Source organism: Diabrotica virgifera, chromosome 6, assembly GCF_917563875.1.
Source record: "Diabrotica virgifera virgifera chromosome 6, PGI_DIABVI_V3a".
NCBI classification, from domain to species: domain Eukaryota; kingdom Metazoa; phylum Arthropoda; class Insecta; order Coleoptera; family Chrysomelidae; genus Diabrotica; species Diabrotica virgifera.
Genome location: NC_065448.1, coordinates 174,182,462 through 174,204,345, shown reverse-complemented (window position 1 = coordinate 174,204,345; position 21,884 = coordinate 174,182,462). Strand labels below are relative to the sequence as shown.

General features: G+C 36.5%; 1 protein-coding gene across 1 annotated transcript in view; it reads left to right on the top strand.

Annotated features, from left to right (window-relative positions):
• LOC114329915 (balbiani ring protein 3) overlaps positions 1–21,884 on the top strand; it is a 298,548-nt gene that overhangs the window by 253,373 nt on the left and 23,291 nt on the right. The window contains exons 12-13 of the mRNA XM_028279193.2: positions 9,296–9,517; positions 13,796–13,951. Coding sequence (XP_028134994.2) covers positions 9,296–9,517; positions 13,796–13,951 — 378 coding nt within the window. The remainder of the gene's footprint in view (positions 1–9,295; positions 9,518–13,795; positions 13,952–21,884) is intronic.

Here is a 21,884-nt window from a genome sequence, read left to right as displayed (position 1 = left end):
ATGAGTTTTTAGGTCTCCAAAATGCGTATTTTCGCATTTTTCAGATTATTTTTGAGAAAATTTACAAGACACATTTCTTGTTTAGAATGACCCACAAAACTTAAAAATATATGTTCTGGAGCAAAAAAAGGTGATGTTTTGTATTTGTTTAAAAAAAATTGTTCAACCAATTTCTGCCCAAAAATTCCGCCCGGTACCCTTCAGATTTGTTTAAAGGGGACATTTTTAAATAGGAATCCACAAAGAAACCGAATCAGAAATTTTTCCAGACGGGAGCGGTCTCACCACATGGACTAAGAACAACAACACATTGCAGAAGTTACTTCAAAGATCACGGAATTTTAACCCTTCCATCTTTATATATTTTAGAAACTGTTTGCTTAATTCGTAAACACATGCATGTCTTTCCAGCAAGGCCTCATCATGACTACTCCACCAGAAATTCAACTTTTGATGTCTATTTACCGATCCCGTCCTCTGAGTTAGTAAAGAAATCTATATTATATTCCGCAAAAAAACTATACAACCATCTCCCTTTACAACTCAAATCTGCAACATCTTTCCCCAAGTTCCGTAAGATGACAAAAGCTCATCTATCTAAAAGACCTTATTATTCAGTAGAACAGTTTCTTAATGACTAACCAAGAAATTACAGTAATGTACAAGTCAGGACCGTCTTAGCCACACAAGGCGCCGGGGTGCAAGGCTCATCTTTGCGCCCCCTTTTCTCAGAAGATTATATAGGTTATCGGTACGCTAAAATTAAAACTAAATATGTTTGTTTTCTTTATTTTTATTTTATGTATTAAAAAACATGGTTTCGGTATAGGGCTTTTTACAGTCATTTGTTTCGAGCTTCTGTCATATGTCGTATAATCCGTATATACAAATCGTATAAACAAATGAAAATCGATGAAAAGCCCCATTCAAAAGAGATCAATCTTATAACACTGTACCATACTTTTTAACGTATATCAAAGTCAACTTTTCTAACTTTTAAGTTGGCTAAAGTTTTTATTATTTCGGTGATATTTATTTTTACTTGCTTTTCTGTACTTATTACAGCCAGGTTTGTTAATCTGTCTAGGTCCATTGTTGAGCGCAGATAATTTTTATCAATTTAAGTTTAGAAAAAGCCTTTTCTCTTTCAGCTATTGATACTGGAAGTGTTAAATATATCCTTAGACATGTAGAAAGATTTGGGAAACGGAGAGTAAATTATTAGAATATATTATATATAACTTAAACTATCGAGCAGAGTCGTGTCTATATTTATAAAAGTATTATTAACAATTATTCTAAATCATAAAATAGATCTTCACCATCTATATCAGACCTATTTCCATGCGCTGGTTTCTTTTTGTAAATTTAAACATTGTGTTCTTTTAAGTTTTCTTCGGAATTTCTGCAACTCAATAAAGCTACCTACTTTCCAAGAAAGAAAAATTAAAGTTTTTCTCTACCTCTCAACCTCAACATTTCAAATCTTTCACTTAATTTTGCAACGGGAATGTCCAATAAATAATAATAGAAGTTAACTTCAAACTTTTCTTTGGGTCTAAAAGATGCTCGGCTGCAGCCACGTAATTGAAATGTCTTTTTCGGGGACGAGGACGAACAGTTTCAGAAAATTTAGTTTCGTAATCAAGTTCTTTAGCAATTGATACCGAGTAAATTAATATCTTCTCAAAATCAGTGTAAGTGCGGGTGTTGGTTAAATCTTTACTAACTTGATCAAGCATCTTACAGCTTCCGAAATAATAATATCGCTCGTTTGCAAAGTTTTGCTGACAATATTAACCTTTGCTTAGGCGCTTCTAATGTAAAGGTGGGTATCTCATTCATTATGACATTCCACCGTAATGTTGATGCGGAAAAAACATACCTAAATTTCTTTAACAATTTAAAATTTGTTATTTCCATTAAGAATTTAGCGGCATCATTTAGCACTAAATTAAGGCTGTGAGCCGCACAAGGAACATAAAGGCGGGTATACATATGCGCTCTGCTCGGTGTGCGAGCCGCTCGCGCGCAGCATATTTGTTAGATTAGTACGTGTTTTCAAGTGGCACACAAACGGCTCGCACACGGCGCACCACGATCTAACTTCTGTCGGCTTTTCAACAAATGCTTTGATGGTTCGCAATACGTATTTGGACGGGTTTGCGAGTGGTTTGTTGGTTTTGGGGCGCCTGAGTTGAATATTTGTTAGTAATGGAGTGTTAGGAAGGAAATATCAAACTTATTGATGTTTACCGTGGAAAGTGAAAATGAGATGATGACTTGCAACCAATTTGCAACCAACTTGCAACCAATTTGCAACCAACTTGCAACCAATTTGCAACCAACTTGCAACCAACTTGCAACCAACTTGCAACTCAACTTGCAACCAATCGGAATGAAACCAAACACTTCTCGATGAGAATAGGAGAAGCTACTCCCGACGTCGGCCGATATCGGATCTGATCTGATCGGAGAAAAACGGATCCAATGTAGGCACCCACATTTAATACTAATTATCTACAATTACTAAATGTTCGTAACTTTCCTCTGGATCGTGGAAGGTTTGTCAAAATGAAAAATGTTAACGAACATTAACCGCGCCACGAACGCGCGGCGCTCACACGGCGCGGAGTTCGCGGCGCGGATATGTATTTCCGCCTTAAAACGCACGAGGATTCATGTCTAAAAATTTTTTTGAAGGCTAATATTTTTTCTCTCATATTTGCTCCATTATCATACCCTTGGCCTCGTAAATCATCTGAATCAATATTCATTAATTTCAAAAATTCTAACAAACAATTTGCTAATCCTTGTCCGGTAGTATCAGTAACCGGTAAAAAACCTAGAAAATGCTCTCTAATTTCGGCAAGCTTTGTTGACGAATTAGGATAAACGAACCTAACAACAATAGTAAGTTGTTCCTCGTGTGAAATATCAGGTGTACAATCTAAAATTATGGAATAATATTTAGATTGTTTTAAAAGATTAACAATTGTGCATTTAATTTTTTTACCAATTAAACTTATCAATTCATTTTGAATATTATGTCCAAGGTAATGAGGCATACGATGCTGAACACTTTGAATCCGTGCAATGTGCTCTAATAGCGTATTATCAAAATTGGAAATACATTCTATTAATTTAAAAAAAAAACTACCGTATTCCGATTCATACAACCTTTGACTGGTTCCTCTTAATGGTAAATTTTGTCGTGCTAAAAATGTTATTATTTCGATAATTCTTTCCAAAACCGCCTTTCACCTTTTTCTTTCGCGTTCAGCTGCTGCTTGATTGACAGAGTCTAGTGTATGACTTTCTAGTGTAAGTCTTTTTCTAGATCTACATATTTTTTTATAGAAATTAAGTATATAATACGCGTCACCTTTTTGAAATTATTGTCTGAATAATCTAAATGGTTTTCATATTTTATTTGGATATCGTAGGTGTAGTAAGCATTAATAGCCTTTGTAAAAAATACCGAAAGTGCACTTGTATATTTTTGCTATTTGTAATTTTTTTTAAGGACAAAAAGCGAAAGTTTGATCCTAGCAAGTGTTCGGCTTGCGCCCCTTGAACTTGGCGCCCGGGTGCCTCGCACCCCTTGCACCCCCGGGTTGAGACGGCCCTGGTACAAGTAACCAAACTTATCTATATTTGGGTGTCACATGCAGCAGCTTACACCTATTAGTTCCTATATCTGTATTTTACTTTGTTGTATGTTCACTTTGCAATTTCTATTAATTTTTGCAATATATCGGTTTTGTTTTTTTTTATACTTTATTAACTTGTATTTTTTTTATATTGACGATTTATACAATTTCAGAAAATTGTATTTGTTAATGTTATTGTTATTATTTATTTTTTTCTTCTGACTTTATGTTAAGCTTTGTTCATAAAATTTGTATAATTTTCAGTGACAATAAAGCATATTTCTATTCTATTCTATTCTATTCTATTGGCTAGAGCTTTTACGCCCTCCAGGAAGGATCATTGAATGAGCTTCTAGATAGCAACTAGAATCCGTATTGTGATGTTCTAATCTCAGGACCAGCAACCCACAGTGTGGGGAAGTCCTACGTAAAAGGTTTAAGCATCTTCTTAAAGTTCCCTCTCCTCAATCGAGGTTGATTACTACAATTGCAAACTCTTCTCTGTTTTCAGCTGTTCAAAATTTAGCACTGTCCGTTGTCGGATGTTCCTTAGCTACGATAGTCTTTTTTTCCTAGTCCCCTCTCCTCTCTTTCACTCGATCTTTCCTTTCACTATTAGTTGAGCATATTGGTACTTATTATTTCTCAGTATGTGGCATAGGTATGATGTTTTTCTAACTTTTTAAACATCACATATTATTTTATATATCTTTATAACAACTTCATACGATTTAAAGGATTTTAAAGGGCCGGATAGCTCAGACGGTAGGATGTCTGACTTCCATGCAGGTAGGCCGGGGTTCGAAACCCAGCACTAGCGAGAACATCTATGTAGACATTTTTATATAGGCCCCAGGCCAACTCAGCCTGAATAAAAATTAGTACCTTGGATAAAGCCAGGGGTAATAATAGGCGATTGTAGCGTAGCACTGGCCCTGTTATCTTCCTTGTATATTGTAGGCCCTAGATATAGCAGACTACTCTGCTATAATCCCAAAAGCCACGTTGGCGGTATGAAACGGGAGACTATTATTATATGTTGGTGCCTCAACGCATGTAAGTATACCTGTAAAGATGGAATGATGATGGGATTATTATTCCGAAGACGTATTGTGATTATGATCTAACTCGAAAGGGTCTTTTTTAATATAAATATACCTTTTATTAGTCCCAACACTGAAAAGTAAAAGGGACTTAAAAGACTATAATATACCTTTTATAAAGCATTTTAAATACTTTTCTGATAGAGTATCTTTCTTAATGAGTAATAGGCCATCGTCATCATTGCCTCTACAACCCTTAGTGGGCCTTGGCCTGTTCTCAATTCCATATCTTAATACTCATAAGTCGTCTTCCACATGGTCCTTAAATCGTGCTCTCGTTACTCCATTCAGTTTGTAGTAGTCCAGGGCGGATCTGTTTTGAGATGGACGTTGAGAGGTCAGGGCCGCCCAGAGCCAGGCCGGGCCCCGGGGATGAGACCCGGCCGGGCCCCCCCCCCAAACCCAGTTGAACGAAAATTCCCAAAAATCTGATAACTCATAAACTGGGATATGTAATAGTGAACACTCATGCTATTGACACAGGAAGGAAGAAAATTAAAACAGTTTTAACAATTAAACTTTGTTTTTAATTATTTACAATAGAACTGTTAGTTACAACATAACTTTTCTAGTGCTGTGAACGTCGGCCTACGATTACGATTTCTCTCAGTGCTGTGAACCTCGTTTTCAGGTTGGCCACCAAAACATCAATTATTGTGTAAAAAACTTCTGTTTTGAAGCGTTCTTCCGGGGATAAATTTAACATTACATCTTCTGTAGCTGTTTCATCGTGAAAAGTCTTCCTCTTTCTCGCACGGGAAGTGGAGAGTTCCGGTTCGATACCATAAGCATTAAGCATTTGCAACATGTTTGCATTCAGAAAATATCTTGTCCCAGTTATTTCTTAAGGCACTTAAATCATCAATTAGGCTCTCTATATTACTACTCTCAACATCCAAAAAAAAAAAATAATAATTTCATAATTAAAACCGCAAGCAAATTCAATCTGTTGTAAAATATTTTAATAAAAGGAATTTTTTTAAATTTGCTAACGGCCGGGCCCGGGCCCCGGGGATTTTGCCCCCCCTGACCCCCCTCTGGTCGGGCCTGTGAGAGGTGACTCTAATTTTTTGCAGAAATTGCTTGGAATTAACCCATATAATAATAATTGAGTTATCCTCCCACTCAAAAAGGTCCGGAACATTGTTTAAATAATCAAAATGTCAAAAAGTGAAGAAAAAAATCGAATTTTTCCTTCGGTTTTTGATTATAACTTTAAAAGTATTCACTTCCGAGAAAAGTTGCACAAAAACAAAAATTGCGTAATTAAATTTCCTACAATACAAGAATGGTTAATTTTTTTTAATTGTTACCCTTGTTGCAAAATAGCAATAATTTCGAAAAAAAACATAAAAAAAAGAAGTATTCGCATATTACGTTTTCCAACCATTTCTGCTACACTTAGGACCTTTATATTTCACCCAGAAAAACTTTATGATATGATAAAACAGTACTGTAAATTTAGTTAAGATTGGTTTAATAGATTTTGCAAAATCAATTTTGCAATCCAGCTTTCGCCAAAAAAAATTCGTTTTTCCAAAATGTTGCTGGACTGAAAATAAAGCAGTTAGCAAGTTAATTTTTTTTTTTAGCAAATAGAAGAATGTACCTTTCATGTGCAATTTGCAAAATTAAAATCGGTTAACTACCACGGCGTCAGGATTTTTTTTAAATAAACATTAATTTTTGGTGCTAAGCGCAGGACAGCGGTGTTTGATTCACACAAGTTGATTTTCACCAAAATTTCTTCCAATCTTTATCTAATATATGTATTATTTTCTTACTCTATATTTTGTTGTATGTTCATATTTTAATTCCACAAAAATCAAACTAATTTGATTATTGTTTGTGAAAAATTGTTTAAACAATTGCATATGTTTAAAAATAATACACTTTTATTTTCCAAGTTAAAACATATGAACAAAGAAAGTTTTTGCTAAAAAAGTGTTATTTCAAAGGACAGAGTATGTGTTTTTATTTTGCAATAAACAAATTTATTTATTTATTTCGAAATGTATTAAACTTTAAAATTTATCAATCATTATCAACGGTCATTGGAATGCCCAATCAGAGCGAACGTATCCGCTGTCCTGCACGTAGCACCAAAAATTAATGTTTATTTAAAAAAATTCCTGACGACGTGGAAGTTAACCGATTTTAATTTTGCAAATTGCAAATGAAAGGTACGGTATTCTTTTATATGTAAAAAAATTTAACTTGCTGTCTGCTTTATTTTCAGTGCTCCAACATTTTGAAAAAATGAATTTTTTTTGCGAAAGCTAGATTACAAAATTTATTTTGCAAAATCTATTAAAACCGATCTTAATGAAATTTACAGCATTGTTTTATCATATCATAAAGTCTTTCTAGGTGAAATATGAAGCTCCTAAGTGTAGCATAAATGGTTGAAAAACGTAAAATGCGAATACTTGTTTTTTTATGGTTTTTTCGAAATTATTGCTATTTTGTAACAAGGGTGACAATTTTTAAAATTTTCAGTTGTAGGAAATTTAATTACACAACTTTTATGTCGGTGCAACTTTTCTCGAAAATGAATACTTTTAAAGTTATAATCAAAAAACCAAGAAAAAAATCGAATTTTTCATTCATTTTTTGATATTTAGATTATTTAAATAAAGTTTCGGACCTTTTTGAGTGGGAGGATAACTCAAATATTATTATATGAGTTATTTTCAAGTATTTTTGCAAAAAAATATGAGTCACCTCTCAACATCCAAATTTACTAATATTTTTACAGATGCGCCTGGTCTATAGTTATAAATGTGTTTCGACGGCTCCATCTAGTTCATTCTCCCTTAAGTGACTATAGATTCCCTATAAAGGTGGTAAAGCTCAAAATTTTAGCGCCTACGCCATAATCCGTATCTGAGGAAAATTATAAAATTTATCTGAGGATTTTACGGTCAAAACAGCCTAAACGATCTTCATCACTTTTTGAAGTAATAGTAATAATAGTACGAAGTACTGAGCCTAACATGCCTACTCCAGTAAGTTGTTAAATCATTTCTTGGGCCTGACATACATATCGGCATTTGTCGTTTTGCACCAGAGGATCTTTGACCATACATTTCGGGTAGTTTTTATTTGGAATTATCTATAATTGATGGAAAAATACAGGAGTAAAGAAACAAACTCTCATATGATAGAGTTCCTCGAGAGATTCTGTGGTGGGCACTCAATAAGAAAGGAGTCCCTGGTGCATATATAAAGATTGTGAGGGATATGTATGAGGGAGTAACGACTAGTGTTAGGACAGGTGTGGGAGAGACTGATAAATTTCATGTGAAAGTAGGATTGGACCAAGGCTCGGTGCTTAGTCCGTATTTATTCTCATTAGTTTTGGACCAGATAACAGCGAAACTACAGGGTAACATTCCATGGTGCTTAATGTATGCTGATGATGTCGTGTTGGTAGGAAATAGTGAAAGAGACTTAGAACAAAAACTGGAACAGTGGACACGAGCTCTGGAGGAAAAAGGTTTAAAACTTAGTAGGACAAAGACAGAGTATTTGGAATGTTCATTTAAAGATGGAGTTACTACAAATAAAATGGTATCTTTGGATGGTGAACTGATTGTAAAAAGCAATAGTTTTAAGTACTTGGGATCGGTATTACAGAGTAATGGAGAAATAGATGGGGATGCATGCAGTAGAATTAGGGCTTTATGGATGAAGTGGAAGGAAGCGAGAGGTGTGTTGTGTGACAGAAAAGTTCCAATGAAGCTGAAAGGAAAATTCTATAAAACAGCCATAAGACTGGCTATGATGTACGGAACTGAATGTTGGGCAGTGAAAAAGAAAGAGGAACAACGAATGCATGTGGCGGAGATGAGAATGCTTAGATGGATAAGTGGAGTGACAAGAAAGGATAAAGTTAAAAATGAGCATATTAGGGAAGTCTAGGTGTGGCACCAATTGATGCCAAAATGAGAGAGCATAGGTTGAGATGGTTTGGTCATGTTCAACGTCGAGACGTTAATCATCCAATACGAAGAGTAGCTGAAGTGCAGATTCCTGGAAGGAGAGGAAGGAAGAGAGAGAGGAAGACCAAAGAAGACGTAGGGGGAGACGATTAGGCAGGACATGTTGGTAAAGGGGATTAATATTGATATGACCCAGGATAGAATTGTGTGGAGAAATGCAATTAGGGAAGCCGACCCCGCATAGGGATAAGGCAAAGAGAATGATGATGATGATGAAAGATGGATCTAATGCGCAATTGGGCGATATAAATTAAATGTATCAGGCTACTTCTGAAAATATGTTTTTAAATTAGCAGAAATTTCTTTTTTAATAGCTTAGCTGTTTCGAAGTCTTCTTCATCCTAGATACTAAAGTAATGATGTGCTTTCTATTATAGGTACCTAATACGAGATTACGACAATAATGTTTCTGTGATTTTGAGAGGATTATTTTTACTTTTTGCTGAACACTATCGATATAGTCTTTAATGTAAATGATAGTATTATTAATTTGAATTTGTTCACCATTTTTAATAATGTTTTTGTATATTTTCAGAATCTGCAATCAAAAATTGTACGGAGTTGAGGGAAACTATGGATTGTTTAGATTTAACCTGCAGGATGGGCTGTGAATATGGATTCATCTTAGATGAAGATACTGGTTGTCCTCAATGTCAGTGCAGAGATCCTTGCAATGGTATCGCTTGTAGTGAAGATGAACAATGCCAATTAGTAGAAGTTAGCTGCAAAGATCATTACTGTCCTCCTGTACCAGCATGTAAGTATATATGTATATAAAGTAATAGTTATTCGTGCTTTTTTTGGTCATTTGCCTCTTCATGTTACCTCAACTAGTCACTATCCAATACCATTGTATGTAATCCATCTTGTTTATCGTTCTTCCATCTTATCTAATGTCTCTTCATCTCTTGTATTCCTATGGTCGCCAAAATATTTTCTATCTATGCTATTTCATAATTTTGATGAATGACATGGCTATCAAATTTGCATTTTTAAGTTTTACAACTTACCTAATGCTTGCGACTTTGATTTCTTCCCTTATTCATTAGTTTTTATCTTATAGTTTTTATGCAATATCTGCTATAAAGTTGTTCTGAAGCTATTTATTTTATTTGTGGCATTTTGTAATTAACTATTCTAAACTTTCTCTGTAATCTCTTTATCACGAATATTGCATAATATGTATACGACATACGACCTTCTCGTACAGAAACCTTGTCACTCATCTGCTAAGCTGATTTATTCATTCTTGCAAAATTTTAGTTGCAAGTTTCAGGGTATTATTTAGCAAATTGATCCCTCTATAGCTTTCTGGTTGTTTCTTATGACCCTTTTTTATGTATTTATGTTTATTTACAATCTACATCATTAAAAGAGTATTAAGTAAATTTGTTCCATGTTTTTGGGTATGAAGAAGAGACTTCCAATGATGTCTCATCTTATTCTATTTATGTTTAAGTTTTAAAATCTGTTCTGAGGCCAGGTTCTATCTAGTCTCCTTGTGGCAGAGCCATTATGGAATAATTCCCTTACTAACTCATTATCATGGTGAATGGTACGCTCATTTTGTGACTCCGTGGCTCGATGGATTTCTTCTCTGATGAAAGGTATGTTTAAGTCTTCGTGAAGTGTTTGATTAGTTACGTACTATGGTGCGTCCACTATTGATCTTAGAACTTTAGACTGAAATCTTTGGATGATATTCAGTGATGTTGACTTTGCAAGCCCCAGAGGTGTAGTCCGTAGTACCAAATAGGTTTGAGTATTGCTTTGTACAGAAGAATTTTGTTTTGGATGTTGAGTTTGATCTGCGTCCAAGGAGCCAATACATTTGCCGGAATTTCAAGTCTAGTCCTTCCAAGTAAGACGTTGGTCAAGATGGAGGCCAAGGTATTTAGCGTCTGTTACTGTTGGTATTCGTTCCTTTTCCATTCTTACGGCGGTTGGTAAACGTTATTTGAGATGATTTTGTTTTGTTTACTTTTGTTCGCCATTTTGTGTACCATTCACTGAGTATGTCCAGGTGGTGTTGCAGGTCTTATGAGGCTTGTATGTGATCTTCATTTACAGCTAGTATTGCTACGTCATCAGCAAAGGAAGCGATCGTAGTATTATGAGACTTTGGTATATCGGCTGTGTAGAGTGAGAACAGCAGCGGCCCGAGAACACTACCTTGCGGAACTCCGGAGTTAATAGGACAGAGGCTGGATTGTTGGTCTTTGACCCTTTTTGTATATTAAGATTAGCTCGCCTGTACTACATTCTTCTGGTACCTATTTTATTGCGTCTTATAATTTCTTTATTAATAGTGTCAGTTATATTTGGTAGCCCACGATTACCTGCAGCTTTCCTGTCCTTTAGTTTTTGAAGTATTAAAGAAGAAATCGCATAGAATCTGACTTGCAAACCACCTGAGCTAGGATAAGCCCTATTCGAATCTATTCTCCATACGTTCAGATCATTTTTCTATAGACCATTTGTCTTTTTTGTTTTGACACAATTTTTCCTACACTTCATATTGCGATTGCAGAAATGTTGAAGATATGGTTTAAACTGAATATAAAATATTCTTCTTTCCTATTGATTTAACGCTGATTATCTATATTATCCCCATCCATCTTCCATCTACGACCTTAGATCATCGCTACATTTTGTGATAATCTCGGGTAATAAATTCAGTCTGAGACAAGATTCGTTTCTGTTAAGACATGTATTTTGAACCAAACATACAAAAGAAAAGATAATTATCGTTAATTACTTATTCATTTCGTTATTTAAATATTATATTCTACATATAGGGCTTTCGTAAACCTCAGGTTAGTGTGACGAGAACCGACGATCGAGGGAATTAATTAGGAACCTCGTTTATTTTTCAACGCAAAATAAATAAAAAAGAAGGTATCTAGCTCAGCACGCCGGATAGAAAGAAAGATAATGATGGCTACGTTCAACGCACATAGCCGTTTGATCGAATCGGGATTTATCGATTTCGCTCAACTCGCCAAATCGTCGGGGTTCGGGAGGTTTCGGGATAAGTTCAGAGCACCTATCACTGGTTAGTTATTCTCCGTTCAACACACAGAGAATTCCCTAATGGATTTCTATTCGGTCCTTTATACTGTCAGAGACGGTATAAGAACACGTTTTGTTTAATACAGAGGCGTACTCTAGGCGATAAAAGTATATTACCGTCACAATTTCTTTCGGTAACATAACACTCCAACATTTTACTAAAATTTATTTCGAGTACAAATAACTGACATCACTCTTCCTTCTTCCATCATCTTATTCACTCCTGGCGAAGTGTTTGCCGCCCTTTTGGGCTTTCTGATTCATTTATTGCGGAGAATCAGTCCGCTGTTGTCTTTTATTATTATAATAGTGTGTGTGACTTGGCCATGTCTACAATTTTTCTCCATTCTTTCCGGTCCTTACAGCGCTCCTTCCAATTGTAGATTCTCAGCTTCTTTATGTCTCCTAAGACTTGATCACTCCATCTTGTTTTGTGTCTTCCCTTTGGTCTCTTTGTTGTTGGCCTCCAGCCAGTTATTCGCTTTAGCGTATAGTCTGGGTTAGCTCTTTCTGTGTGTCCCAGCCACCTGAGCCTTTGCGCCATCACGAACTTGATTATTTCTTCATCCTGGATGACTTCTTTAATTTCTTCATTGGTTAATCTTCTAAATTCGCCTACACTTATCCTCACCTGTCCCATTATTCGTCGAATTATCTTTCTCTCTAAGATTTCTAACCTCTTTTCATCTTTTTGTGTTAGGCACATCGTCTCTGCAACATAGGTGATCACTGGCCTGATCACTGGTAAATTTTGAATTTGGTTGTCTTACTAATGTGCTTTTCTTTCAAGAATTTTTGGTAGTTCCAGTAGGTTTTATTACCCAGTAGGATAAGTTCATTTATTTCATCCGTTCTATCATTTCTGCCACTCACCATCACTCTTAAGTATTTGAAACGGTGTACTCTTTCAAATGTATATGCACCAAGCTTAATTTCTTTCTCGATGTTAGTATTTTCTCTTGAGCACTTGAGGTATTTCGTTTTGCTTTAGTTTATTACTAGCCCTCTCTTCTTTGCTTCTTTATCTAGTATTAATATTGTATTCTGCATGGTTTTTAAATCTCTAGTAACCAGTGCAATATCGTCTGCATACGCTATCAGTTGGGCTGAAGATTCGATAGTAGTTCCCATAATTTTGGCTGCTCTTACTGTCCACTCTATAGCAATGTTAAATAATGTTGTTGACAGGGAGTCTCTCTGTCTGACACCTACCTCCATATGTACTTCATCTGACGGGCCTTCCCTTGTTAAGATTCGTGCCTTGGATTCCTTCATCGTCATTTTCGTGAGACTTACTAGTTTTTCTTGAATGCCTATTCACATCATTAATTAGCTCCTCCCTTATTACACTGTCAAAGGCTTTCTTGTAGTCAATAAACAGTATTTCTTCCTTCTTACGTTCTGTTAATGTCTTAACACCTTCAGTCTCTTTCTGTCTAATGTGCCTTTCTAGATTTTCGTCGAAGGATTTTTATATAAGCATTAAATATCAAGCTAGGTATTATAGCTGTTTAAGGCTCGATGCACATTTGCGTCTTTTCAAGCTGCGAGCAAGATGCTTGTTTTCTAGCCAAGTTTCCCGTCAACATATATTTGAGCGGTTGCTCGGGGTCAATACATTCCAGAAATAAACAGCTCTGTATCTACGTTTAAATCGATCGCGCGGTGAACGTGTACTGAATGTTTGCCCAGCAGAGACTGCCAAACCGCCTGACTTCTGAATCGCAGCTTGAAAACACGCAAATGTGCATCGAGCTTTATTCTTCGTTCTCGTATCAACGCCTTCACATCGCCAAAAAATAAAGTCATATTTTGTAGATTTTATAAAAGATTTTAAATTAGGTGCTGTATCCAAAAGACGCAAAAACGATCGACAAACATTTTTAAAAACTTTATTTTTATGATTTACGGTTTTATCTAATTATTGTTGTACGTCAATTATAACATTATTATCTATTTACAGGTTTACCGAAAAAGGTAGGCCAATGCCCTTATCTAGTTCCGGCATCGACAACTTCCTGCGATTTCGAATGCAATTCGGATATGGCATGTAATGGAAATAAAAGATGTTGTTCGAATGGTTGTGGAACGCAGTGTATTGAACCTCTGCTTTTAACAGGTATGTAAATATGTAAATTTACCACTGGTACAAATCAATTTGATGTATGGATACTTCTCTTCATGAATTTGAGTTATGTTAAACAGCGCTATGTATTTGAAATGTGTAATAAAACAATGAATCCGTGACATTCTTCTACAATAATTCAAACCGTAGTTAAATAATAAATTATATAGTTTTCACGAGAATAAATTAGTTCTTAATAAAATGTTAATCATTTTGGGTTTATGTCTTCTGAAGTAGATGCTATTTATTTATTTCGCGTATGGCATTTTGATGCATTTAGAATGTTACAATAAACAATAAACAAGTTTTTCTACAACTCACACCAAAAAGTAGACGAGTTCTGGATTAAGTAAGTTTTTCTACAAACGTGTTAAAAATGCAATTTATCTACTCTATGTCATATTATGTATAAGTTTTTAGTTTGTGAAAACTGTCATTATAGATAGCAGTGCGTGAAGTAACAGTGTATTTTAAATGGGATTTACTTTTTCGCACACTTTCAATGGGTTTTTTGGCACACTTACATATAATCAAATATCCTTAACTTTCGCGTTGTCATGGTGATGACAATATGAGCAATGACTTACAACAAAATTTTTGACAGTTTTGTGGTTTGAAAGTACATAGTTAGGATTTTTAAATGTCAAAGTTCTAAAAATTGTAGAATAGAAATGAATTCCAGTGACGAAGAGTTACAGTTTTTTTATTTGTTCATGGTAGAGTAGATAAAATATTGTATGAAACTGTGCGTGAAGTACTTTTTGCGAACTTACGCGATGTATAGCACTCGCTCCGTTGTCTCTCGTGCTCTAAAAATCGCGTGCGTTCGCAAAAAGCATACTTCACGAACTGTTTCATAAATAACTATTTTAGCACTCCATACGAGCGTTAAAAATGCTACTTTAAGGCACTAGTGCTTTAAAAATTTTAAGGCACTGCAGTTAAAATTTACGTATTGACAGTATAGGCAATTTTGATGTAATGTCAAGAAAAATATAAAAATGGAATGTCAGTCAAGTTCAAGTAAAAGTTTCTGTAGATATTGTCCTGTAATTACGTTTGTAGAAAAAATATTGTATGATATACGTGTTAAAAAGTACATTTTTAAGGCACTAATGTGAATTGCAGAATTTGCTTCGTTATTCTGCAAACTTTCACATGCGTGCCTTAAACGTGTACTTTTAACACTTTTAACTTTTAACATCATAAAAATTGACTCTATAGCAAAATACTTGAATCATAAACAGTTTATAGGTATCTAAACATCGAGGTTGTTAATGTAGTTAATAAACTCGCGTCCATTTGCGCCGCAAATAGGAAATCTTGGTAACTGGAACCACCCTCACAGGCTCGCTGGTGGCACTCCTCCGTTACGGAGTTGATAGTTAGAACATCGCAGCGGCTGCTTGACGGTGATAGTAATTTACAGCACGACCAAATTCACTTTGTATACGTGATTTGGATGCGAACTGGTGTTGACGTTCGGTTTTTCTAAATTTTTTAAATTTTATTTTGGTAACGTCTCGCCAAGTAAATTACCTGCACGATACCAAAAGTTAATCCAGAAAATATAGAAAAACCGAACGTCAACAATAGTGCGCATCAAAATTTCAAATGCAAAGTGAATCTGCTCGTGCTGTACCTCATCTATGCAACATATGCGCATATCGACCATGTTGAGTTCTGATGCGGTTAAGTGTGCACCAGGTCTTAGATGGTAGGTCAAATCCAAGAGGTTTCTCTGTGATGCAAGGTATAATTATGTTTGGTTCAGCTTCCGACCATTCATGGGTCCATTTCGTGATCATATTGAACCCGGTGGCTGCTGCCAATTCTGTGGTTTGTATGGGAGATTTTCTAGAGCGCAATCGACTTTTGGTTGCATCTTATGTATAGTTATGAATCGACAGCGCCGTGTTGCTAAGGATCTTTTTATATTTTTTGGTTAGCAGATTGAGTCGGCCAAGGTGTGGTGGTGGAATGCCGCTTAGCACTGGTAGCCAATGAGTTGGTGTGGATTTGATTACTCCAGATATCATTCTCATGCTGTTATTTAGCTGGACATCAATATTTTGAACGTGCGCATTCTTGATCCATATTGGTGCACAATATCCAACTACAAAATAAATAATAATACTGTAGCGTGATTAGTGTAATTACTTCTAATTACAATAAAACTAGCGGTTCGTAATTTATATACGACTTTATTTATATAAGTTACAGACGAATTTATCTTATACACTAAACTTATTCACAAAATATGCCCGTATTTATACCCAGTTGTTATTCTGGAACAATCGACTCCCATCTCGAGCTATCGGCTTGTTCCGCCTACGTGACGTACCTTCCAGAATTCTCCGGCGAGGCCTAGCACATCCGATTACGTCATTCTCGAGGTGTATACTGTTATACGGGGATCGGCCAAGATTTCTCTTCCGCTACACTGCTCCCCTCTTAAGATCTGAGCGTCTCGATCAGCAACTCTAAATGAAGGCCCAGGATGGCGGAATCTACACGACTCTCCAGCTCTGCATACACCCTTCAAGAAGAAATAACAGTCTACTGTCTTTGAAGGGTACGACATCTTCGGGTTCATGCAACACACAGTGATTTGTACACCAGTTCCTCTGAAGACCACTTCAAGCATGCTTCTCACAATCTTCCAATCCAGATTTTCTACTGCATGGCCTATTTTTGGTAAAGCCAAATTTTTGATGTCATAATTACACACGATTTTCTTCAAATTAGTTAGAACACGCCATATGTTCTCGTAGCTTGGCGTGTCCGTATAAGACTTTCTGGTCACCATATACAGCAAAGATCGAGGACCATCTTCCAATCGCAGTACTCTTCCAATTTTAGGCTGCTGATTTCTTAACTCGTCCAGGCGGCCGAACTTTCTATTGAATACGGACGATATTCCTTTAGTCATCTCGAGGTCTTGGGCAACACAGTGGGCCAGAGAGACGTTTTCTGGAACACCAAACAGATCTTGCTGAACTTCTGTGGTCACGCCGAATCTAGCACTCTTTCTCGCTGCGTAATTTGACATAAATTGATTAAAACTTGGCTGTACGACATCTTTCATCTCCTGTTGGAGGACTCGTGCTTCTTCTGTTTCATTTGAGCCAGCATATGGTGCAAGACGATTTATGTGAATAACTTTTGGTTTACCGTTTGGCAACTTCTTAATTCTATATATTACGTCATTTATTTTCTTCTTAACTTCATATGGACCTTCCCATTGTCTTTGCAGTTTAGGACATAAGCCTCGACGACGTTGCGGATTATAAAGCCAGACAAGATCACCTACTTCGAAGCTTTCATTCTTGCATCGAGAATCATATTGATCTTTCATTCTGTCACTGGCTATCTGGATGTGTTGTCGGGCAAGTTCATGAATGTTGTTCATTCGTAATTTCAGGCGGTCAACGTAGTCTTCGCCTGCAACATGTTCCTCGGAAGGTCCGCAGCCAAACTCTAGGTCGCAGGGCAACCGAACTTCACGACCCAACATCAGGCAGGTTGGTGTTTGACCTGTAGTTTCATTTACGGCCGAGCGGTAGGCCATCAGGAATAAATGAATGTGTTGGTCCCAATCTCGCTGATGTTCAGATACAACTTTGGACAAGTGTTTACCCATCGTTCGGTTCATCCTCTCGACCATCCCATCTGATTGAGGATGCAGGGGTGTTGTTCTGGTCTTATTGGCACCAATCAATTTACAAACGTTTTGGAAAAGAGCTGACTCAAAGTTTCGCCCTTGGTCGGAGTGGATCTCCAAGGGAACACCAAATCGGCTAAAGAATTCTTTAACAAGTACCTCTGCAACGGTAGCAGCTTCTTGATTTGGTAATGCATAGGCCTCAGTCCATTTTGTAAAATAATCCATGGCTACCAGGATGTATTTATTTCCAGCATCGGTTTCTGGAAATGGACCTACAATGTCGATAGCTACTCTTTCCATAGGACTTCCAACATTGTACTGTCTCATGGGTGCTCTCTTTTTACCAACCGGACCATTACCGGATGCACACAGTTCACATTTTCGGCACCATCTTCTTACATCATCTTTACAGTTCACCCAATAGAACCGTTCTCGAACCTTTTGCCAGAGTCTTCGTAATACCAAAGTGTCCACCTGATGTACCGTCATGCAACTGACGCAATACTTCTGACACTTTACTTTTAGGTACAATTAACTGAAGCTTAGATTCTGTACCATCATCGTTCTCAAAGGTTCTGTACAGAAGATCATCTTTTAGTACCAGGCAATTCCATTGGCTCCAGTAGGCCTTGACTTCCGGACTACATGCACTAATGTTTTGCCAACTAGGTCTCTCACCTCGACGCATCCAATCCAATACTCTTTTTATACATGGATCGTCTTCTTGGGCTTCTTGTAACTGTTGTGGCTGCCATTGCTCATTAACGACGGTAGTTCGTCTCACAGGGCAAAGCTGTTCATCTAGTTTAAGCCGGTGATTACAACTTTCACTGCATGGCCGTATCGAGGAAGCATCTGTATTTGAACCAACTCTTCCAGCCCTCTTCATGCGTCTCTTCGGCATCGTGTCACGAATCACCCTCCGTACCATTTCCACCAAACGTTCATCTTTTCTCTTATCGCCTTTTTCCACGGTTATTACTCGATTGTTTCGTGAAGCTTGGCTAGCTGCTTCGTGTTCCAAGGCAATAGCAAGTGCTTCATCTAAAACTTTCGGTCTTGCTAGTCGTAAAGCTTTCTGTAGTTCATTATCTTTCAGCCCATTGACGAAGGTATCTACTGTAATTTCTTCTAAAACGCTGTCTGGCACCTCTGGATAAGCCAACCGCACCACACGAGCCACATCTGCTTCAAATTCTTGCAGATTCTCACTTGCTCGTTGACTTCTACTTCGCAGTTGTGCTTTGTATACTTGTTGTAGATGGGCATCTCCATAGCGTTTTTCTAGACGAGTGAACAAGGTCTGGTAACAATTTTCTTGACCCTTGGGAATTGACCTTAATATATCTGCAGCATCACCTCGTAAAGCAGCAGTCAAGGAAACAGCCTTTTCTTGTTCGGTCCAATGATTGGCGGTCGCAATAGCTTCAAACTGTCTAAGATATATGGACCAAGAGGACTTTCCATCAAATGGTGGTAATTTGAATCTCATATTATGCGACGTTTCGTCTCTCGGTAGTTCATCTTTCACTAAAGGATCTAACGCTGCTGCATTAACTGATGGTTGTACTTTTGTATCGGTTATCCTGCTCTCTAGCTGTTTGATCTTTTCTTCTACGGTCTCTACACTTTTCTGCATCTTATCGAATGTTCTAGAAACTTCTTCAAATTTCTCATTGTTCTGTTTACAAACTTCTTCTAGTTTTTCGTTGTTTTGCCTACAGACCTCTTTAATTATTTGAGAAGTCTCATCGAATCTTTTAGCAACATTTTCGAATTTCTCGTCGCTTTTTCTACTAACTTCTTCAAGTTTCTCGTCGCTTCTTCTAGAAGTTTCATCGATCGTTTCAGAAACAGTTTTTAATTTCGATAAGATTACTTGTTCTGCTGACTGGAAGTGGAACGTCTTTGGGTCTTCTCCGTTCTTCGTGAGAACATCCTCGAGTCGTGCTTGTAGGACTATCTTGAGCCCACTGCTGTCCAGATCCCGTTCCTCGAGCTGTTCACGGAGCTGTTTTACTGTAAGTTCTTGTAGCAACATCTTTGGTCGGCACACACATACTTTCCAAAATGTCTTTTAACAGTCTTTCCGAATACCGAACAATCAACGCACTTTAACTATTCCCGACGAATAAAGTCCAAAAGTATTTTAAAGTCTTTCCGAATACCGAACAATTAACGCACTCCGGTTATTCCCGACGACTAAAGTTCAAAAGTCTTTTAAAGTCTCTCTGTAATTCACTTATTTATATCGCACTAAGTTAACCGAACACCGACACCAACTGTAGCGTGATTAGTGTAATTACTTCTAATTACAATAAAACTAGCGGTTCGTAATTTATATACGACTTTATTTATATAAGTTACAGACGAATTTATCTTATACACTAAACTTATTCACAAAATATGCCCGTATTTATACCCAGTTGTTATTCTGGAACAATCGACTCCCATCTCGAGCTATCGGCTTGTTCCGCCTACGTGACGTACCTTCCAGAATTCTCCGGCGAGGCCTAGCACATCCGATTACGTCATTCTCGAGGTGTTTACTGTTATACGGGGATCGGCCAAGATTTCTCTTCCGCTACAATACCTAAGTCTGAAGACCTGAGTGTGGACGCAGATGACATGTTGTGCCACAGAGCTTGTGAAAGATGTTATTTCTGGTTTTTAGCTTCTCAGCATCTGTACTTAAATGTTCTCTGAAGCTTAACGTTTTGTCCGAAGGTATGCCTAGGTATTTTGGACGTTTATTGTGGTTGACTCGAATATTATCAAAGTGAACGTTAAGTGTTCTTGACGCCAAATTGTTGTTTAGGTGGAAACAGGTTACTTCGGATTTAAGAACGTTAGGGCGAACTCTCAATTTTTTTAAAGTGACTTCCCATAAGTTTTAAGTCTTCTGTCAGAATCTCTTAAGCTACTTCTGAAGTAGATATCCTTTATGGCTTAATAGTTTACCAGTTTTACAAGAAAGTTTATATTTCTTCAATGAAAATATATTACTAGTTCTAGTTTATCTAACTGTTCATCATTATTCGATATTTTATTTGTAAATTTTCACTGACTATTGTAACACCTACATGATTCTTATTTCTCATCCTGCCTCTTATATCGTTTTGCGATGATCTCCATATAATAGATTTTGTTTGCATTTATATCAAGTGCTATTATTATTATGTATTTTTCCTTTTTACCAGTTTCAACAATTCTTTTAGTTTTCTACATTATCTATGTATGGGTCATTCCACGAATATACGACTCTCTTGTATTATCGCGACAACGAATATTTTAGTGTACAACATAGGAAGTACGAAAGTAAATGGATCTAATAATTATTCCAATAAACAGCAATGTAATTTTCAATTTACTTTCATTCTTCCTATTTTACACAGCAAAATACTCGTTGTCGAGATAATCCAAGAGGGTCGTATATTCGTGGAATAGGGTATAGGTATCATGTCATATGGCTGGTTCGCCAAAATAAGCGGCATATTGTGTAACTCGCTTTTTTCTTAAGTCCTTTACATACTGTGTTTCAAATTATGTTGCCAAAGTTAAGTCATACAATAGATGAATGTACGCCACTTAACATTAATTTTAAAAAAAGTATTTTTACAAGCATTTTATGCAATTTTAATGTCAAAATATCAACTCCGAGGCTGTAACCCATCTTGCTTTTTGATCTATTTTATAGTATTACACACTGAAAAGTTACAAAAGTGCAGATTATTTTATCAATAATTAATTAAAAACCCAATGTAATTTAAAACTGTCAAATTAATAACTTTCATTTTTAAAATCAAACCATAAAAATCTACTACTAAAAACTGTAACCAACTTTGTGCATCAACACCGAGGCTTCATGAAAATATATGAAAAGTTAGGCCAAACTGCGCTATACTGTATGTCAGGCAGCTTGACAAGAGAGGAACGCTTCAGTCTAACCCAAATTGTGGAAGAAAGTGGACGAAAAGCGATAGAAAATTTATCAAAGTGTCTTAAGCTAAGCGTATGTTTTTATACAGTCAACACCGAAGCCTTCGTAAAAACTTAATTTTTCTAATTTTTTTAATATGTTTTTCTTTTAAGTATGCGCTATAAAGTTTTTTTGACACCACATGAATAAAGCAGAATTATTTTTAAAATTTGTAGAAAGTAGAATTAAAAATGTATGAAATCATCAACACCGAAGCCATCAACTCCGAAGCTCAGTCGTGCCTCGGAGTTGACGAACGTGCCTCGGAGTTGTTGAAAGTA